At 37.9% G+C, this 6,408-nt stretch overlaps 1 protein-coding gene across 1 annotated transcript in view; it reads right to left on the bottom strand.

The window, feature by feature from the left end:
* Positions 1–5,118: 5,118 nt before the first annotated feature.
* LOC118326228 (vicilin-like seed storage protein At2g18540) overlaps positions 5,119–6,408 on the bottom strand; it is a gene marked incomplete at its 5' end in the record, with an annotated part of 1,548 nt that continues 258 nt past the window's right edge. Inside the window, one exon of the mRNA XM_035659180.1 lies at positions 5,119–6,408. This exon is cut by the window's right edge and continues 258 nt beyond it. Within this exon, the coding sequence (XP_035515073.1) occupies positions 5,134–6,408 (1,275 nt within the window).

Here is a 6,408-nt window from a genome sequence, read left to right as displayed (position 1 = left end):
ATGTGTAGAAAAAGAGTAATGTTACTGAAAAAAAAGCAGTTGACTAAAGTAGTTCAGAAATAAAACAAGTAAAAAATAAGTGAAAATAAGTTAATATCAGTCATCCCTGGGGACATAGGACCCGGGGAACATAGGGATCGACCCCGACAGGGCCGGACCCAACCATAGGCAATGACAACCAATGATAACACGCCCAGAACAAGGGCATGGCACAACAAGCAGTTTGTGGAAATAGACCGAAAATGCCCTACCCACGACTTAAATAACTCACAGAATGTTGAAGAGGAAAATTTAATGGTAGCCAGGATTAAGCGTATGACACAACAGGCAACAGTGACAATAAATCAGCAGTATCTCCTACAACACTTCCACACCTCCTAGAACAAATTGAATTGCACTAAATAATTATGTGTTTCTGTGCATTAACATATAACATCAGAAGATGATGCACGACACATACCTACTGGTGGATCTGTCTCTCTCCTCTCACACACACACACACACACACACACACACACACCCACCAGCTTGCCCCGCCTCTCACCTGTTTCATCTCTCTCTCTGTATGTCTCTCTGTTTCTTCAGTAATAACTGCAGGGCTGCAGCTATCGAATATTTTTTGGGTAATCGAGTATTCTACGATATATTCCAATCAATAATCGAGTAATCGGATAAAACATACTTTTTGCTTAATTAAAGCACATGATAATAAATTATACAATAGAAAACAATGGACAGAATCCTTAATAATACCTACTGCATGATTTGATTTCTCTTTTTAAGATAAAAACATTGAACAGCCCTAGAGAAAGAAAGAATGTGAGACACGAGTAATGGCTAGATAGCTGATAAGCTGTGGTTCAGACATAGGAGCATGTATTTTTTTTGTTGTTACTTTTATGTGAGTATGTAGAGGTAAGTAACAGTTTCAGTCACAAGATGTGTCCTCGCACCTGTGAGAGAATGTAATTTATAGATAGAAATTAGCTTCATAAGGGTGAAAAAGGGTTTCGTGCTATTCCAATAATCACACCAACAACTTCGACGTATATTTGTGTACATTTTAGGTCCATAATCAGCCCTTCGCATTGATTCAAATTGCGGCTCTCTCCGAGGTGTACCTGGAGCCGCGGGATACGGGCTCAGGCTATGAGAAAGAAAGAAAAACACACGTGAGGTCGGGTCTGATATGATAATGTATTCATGGCTGACGAGGCCACAGGGGGTGCAGGAGGCTATTCAGGTTGAACTCCCATCTCATTAAGTAATGGCTGTTAGGGGAGGGTCGGGTCATTAAGGATTAAAGATAGTGTGTATATGTGAGACAGCCTTTCCAACATTGCGTCAACTTGGACAACATGTAATGGGTGTGAAAATACCACTCTAGCCGAACTCTGCTTGTCGTACAACATCAAGGTGAAGCAAAGCGCGCGAATTGGCGCGCGCTCGCTCGCTCCTTGCAATTGAAATATCACTGCATTGTCCCATTGATATAATGGTAAAAGTGAAGAGGTACAACCTGGGTTACTGATTCCATATAAATTCCTTAAGTATATTAATGTGACTTAATAAGTGAACATAGAGCTCCTCTATGTAGGGAAAACAAGTGTAGGCTTGTTAGTGTCGAGACTCATGTTTGTAGCACATAATGTGCGTAAGGTTAGGTCTTGTGTTTGTTTGAGCCACCTGTCCACCCACCACTTCGAGAATAGAGCGCAAGATGAAGATGTTGGAATATCCGTTGTATTTTTTAGTAGGTATAATGTGAGTTTTATTAGTACGTTTTTTTCTTGGAGTGTGTGAAGATATGAATAAGATAAACGGTGGAGATTTGAGTGTAGGGACAGATTTCAAGGTGGGGCAGTCTTGCCCACGAGAGATTGGTGTGGTTGATGGTGTTGTTTAATGTTTGATGTGTGTTGATATGTTCGAAGGAGATGATTGCCACGTTTGACTGGATAATGAGAGCTGTTGGGTGGGTCGACTTATTCTTGATTGATAGGCATGGTCGTTGTTTTTTTTTTATTTGGTTTAGATTGTTAGATATCTTAGTGTAAATAGTTGTTTGCCACTATCAAGTGCACAGCGTACTTGGAGAGTGTTAGTTGATTTGGTTCGATTGAGATAACTATCTTGTGCTTTTATCTATATTAATTGGTTTATACTTGGAAGGGAATTGAGAAGTGTAACAGTTGGTTTTTTTTTGGTCAACGGTTATGCAGGCACTCTGAATGGCATGTTTTGTGGTGGTACATGCAGACTATTTAAAAGAGAAGTTGTCACATAGATAAATGCTTTGCATTTTATTCGTAGGATTATTTCGAGAGGCGTTGAATTTTCACGGGTGTGGTGTGTAAGAATGATGAGAGAATTTATAAGAAGTATAACTTGTAATAGGTTCTATAGTTGGGTGATATTCGGTTTTTTTTTTTTACAGAATTATAAGAATGATCAGTATTATAACACCCTTTTCAGGGCCTAGATCTAGTGTTATGGTTCATGTATAATTTTAATGTGAAAAAAACATATAAAAAGGTGAAGAAACACATTATACAGTTTATAACAAACAAAACCAAGGCTCTGAGACGAGTAAGTTTAGATATCAGTTCAGATCCTTGTGTAGAAAAGAGTAATGTTACTGAAAGAAAAAGCAAGGTGACTAAAGTAGTTCAGAAATAAAACAAGTAAAAAATAAGTGAAAATAAGTAATATGTCATCCCTGGGGAACATAGGACCCGGGGAACATAGGGATGACCCCGACAGGGCCGGACCCAACATAGGCATGACAACAATGATACAGCCCAGAACAGGGCATGGCACAACAAGCAGTTTGTGGAAATAGACGAAAATGCCACTACCCACGATTAATAACTCACAGATGTGAGAGGAGATTTATGGTAGCCAGGATTAAGCGTATGACACAACAGGCAAAGTGACATAATCAGCAGTATCTCTACAACACTTCCACACCTCCTAAACAAAGTTGAATTGCACTAAATATTATGTGTTTCTGTGCATTACTATATAATCAGCAGATGGATAAGAACTTGGGCTTAGGTATTTTTCCGTCAGAAAAATATGACTTGTTTGGGAAAAGAGATTCTTGAATCTGAGAGCTTCCAATTGTCTGTCGATTTGGAATTTACCTGAAGACTGGAATAGGCGTGGGTGAACACAGTTGCTTTCCCTTTAAGGCAACTTAAATGTGTCACACAGCAGGGTGCAGCCACAGGTAAATATGTTATTAAACAATACAATGAAACTGAAATGTACATGTTAGGCTAAATAAATTATCCACACCTCTTAAGGTGTGTTGTGAATCCGCCTATATACAAAGAATTATTGAGAGGTCCTCTGTGAGCATGCAGAATCTTGTGCACAGGTGTATGTAATATTGTTTCATTAATAGTTACATTACAATAGGTAAGTGGAATCATTTCTAACTTGCTGCTTTTCATAGGTCATCAGCAATTTACTTAATTTACTTACTTGTCTATGATAAAATGGTCATAGTCAATAATAAAAGGAGCAGTGGGTTGTGGTCTCAAACATTGGATTAAGCCAAACTAAACTAAAATTTCAATAATAATAATTTAATAGTGTAGTATTTCTGTAAAGCAAACTCATGGACTATGCTCAAAATAGAGAATACTTATCATAGTGTCTAGAAGAAACAAGTGATTAAAACCCTTACTTAATTTACCATTGTTCAGTGTTAAAACAAGCATATACAAATATTATATAGATGTGTGAAACTTTAATATAGCAGCACATAACTATTTGCCTGTTGTGCACAAGTCTGTGTAGATTTGAATAAGAATAACACATTTTGCGATGAATGTGCCTTTTATATGTTATATATATGTTCTCACTGTAATAGGTATTGCGCTTCTGTGCACTATTTTTACCTATTGTGCAGTGTTATTATTTTATACAAAGAATTGAATAAATACACATTTTTGCATTATGCTTTCTATTGCATTTATTCTATGTAAAACAAAGCAAAGCAGTGAAACATTCTCTGCAGTAAAAACATACAGCAAAAAGAAGCAATAATGCAGCCTTGAACACAATGCATTTTTATTCTATTAAAAAACATATGAGGGACCAACGGTGTGACGGAAAACAAAGCAGATGTTAACGCAGGGGGGTCATTGTTGAAGGTAAAAAGCTGGGACCTTTCATAAATCACCATACTGATGCACACACTATATGTGACTTTCCCGCCATGCAACTTGTTGGGAAATAATCTTAAAAATAATCTAGTTGTAGTCTTGTAAATAGTGACCCTGCAAGAGCCCCAGTGTTTGCAAAATGTTGTCGGTGACTAAGAACTCTTTTGAAATTAGGTTGCATCACACACTCCAGGAGATTATGTTTAATCTATTTAAAGTGTAGCTACACCCATCAATTCTGCTAGCCCCCCCTCTCAGTAAATATAAAAAATGCATCAGAGAGCAAAGGACAGTGAGTTTAGGGGCGTGTCCTCCACATCGACTGGAGTGATTGACAGACTGACCACAGTAGCGTAACATGTGTGGTACCTGTTTTGTAGCTGATCTAGCGGCTCATAGAGGCCAACTCTCTGGTATGTTTGTGTGTCTGTCAATGTGTGGGATCAAGGTTAACATTGCAGTCCATTGGTGCTTCTACAGTTGTTTGAAGCACAAGTCTGAACCACTGCACCAGAATAGAAAAATACAACGTAAAGGGTTAGCAAAACTAGCATAAACTACTGTCGATGATGCGTCTCGATCAATATATATATGAAAATTAGCGCAGCAGTTTCACAGACTTCCACTCAAAGCAGAGGCTTTTTCTTTTTTATATATATAAATGTTGTGAAGTAGAGTTGATTCTATCTCAGCATTTGTCTTAAAACGCAAAGGGTGATTTAAGTAAAGGGCATGTTGAGGCATTTTTATACCACAAAATCATATTATTCAGTTTACAGTTCAATTAAACATGTTTTAGGGTGGAGTACCTCTTTAGTGTCTGTCATTATCTCCAATGTAGCAGTTGTTATACTTGACAAAAGTCCTTAAGTGCAAACATTATACCAACGTAGGTCCACCAATACAAAAAGCAAGCAGTCTTGCAATGAAAACCTTGCTGCTGTTGTAAGAAAGCATCTCATAAAATGCAACATGAATTGTCTTCTGTGGCTTTCTTCACATGTTCCTGGATCAAGGTATTTATTTCTTCTTCATGTGCCTCCTTTAGTTCATTGATTTCTTTGTTTTGGGTAGTATGAAGGTTCTGTTTTAGTGCTCTCATTTCTTGTTCTTGTTGTTTCTTCAATCTATCAAAGTTTTTCTGGTACAGTTTGTTCAAGCTCAGTTGTTTTATCATGAGGTCATTGTTTTTTTGTTGCTTTTGCTTCAAGTCCTCCATTTCCTTGTCATGCATTTCCACCAGAGTTGCAAAGTCCTTGGTGTATCTGTGTCTGAATTCATTGAATTCTTCAGCTTGCTTTCTGGCCTCCTCTTCATTTTTCTTCTTCATTTCCTCTACTTTCTTCTGAAAATTTACATGTAATTCTTTCCATTCTTTTTCCTCCTGTCCTCTCCTGATTCGATCTTCCTCTTTTCTTCTGTGTTCATATTCCTTTTTGTCCTGCTCATATTCTTCTCTGAGCTTTTTCAGTCGTGTTTTCTCTTCCTCTTGTCTCTGTTGATCTTCTCGATAGCTTTTCTCCCACCATTCTTTTCGTTCCTTCTCCCAAGCCTCTTGTTCTTTTTGTATTTCTTCTCTGTTTTGCATCACCTTACTGTGAACAGTTGTCTTTTTTTCTGAATTATACTTAAAATTGTTCTCCAAAGCTAAAAGTTTCTGTTTCCACTGCTGTCGCTGAAAATCTTCTTGCCTTTTACTCTCCCTTTGCTCTTCTGCTCTTTTCTCCTCTGCCTTTTTCTTCTTCTCCTGCTCTTTGTTAATGTGTTTCTCCTTTTCCTTGAGTGCTTTGTCTTTCTCTGCTCTGTCGTGTTCAATTTTTTCCATCTTCACTCGTACTTTTTCTTCATGTTTTCTTTCAAGGTCTCGTTTCTGTCTCTTTATTTCTTCTTCCTTCTCATTCAGTATTTTTGCCGTTTCCTTTTGTATGGCTGCCTCTGCCTCTCTGAACATCTCTGAGGTGTAGTAGCCAGTGCCATTTTCCCTCACCATTGACTCAACCTGGGTCAGCAGCTGACTCACTTGAGAACGATTCTTCTGATCTTTGTTATTGAAGACCTGGTATCTTCCTCCACATTCAGTCAGTTGTTTGACAAAGTTCACAGAGTCTTCCTCTATGTATCTCTCAATAGTTTGGTTGTTAAGATCATCTCCTCTGGTAAATATAACAATGATGAAGTCTTCTGACTTCTTGCCAAAAAATTTCTTGATAAGCTCCACGGTGTTTTTTTCCTC

Source organism: Morone saxatilis, unplaced genomic scaffold, assembly GCF_004916995.1.
Source record: "Morone saxatilis isolate NCDOM2014 unplaced genomic scaffold, NCSU_SB_2.0 Contig16, whole genome shotgun sequence".
In the NCBI taxonomy this organism is placed as follows: Eukaryota; Metazoa; Chordata; class Actinopteri; family Moronidae; genus Morone; species Morone saxatilis.
Note: the sequence above shows the minus strand (reverse complement) of the source record. Positions and strands in the feature narration are given on the sequence as shown.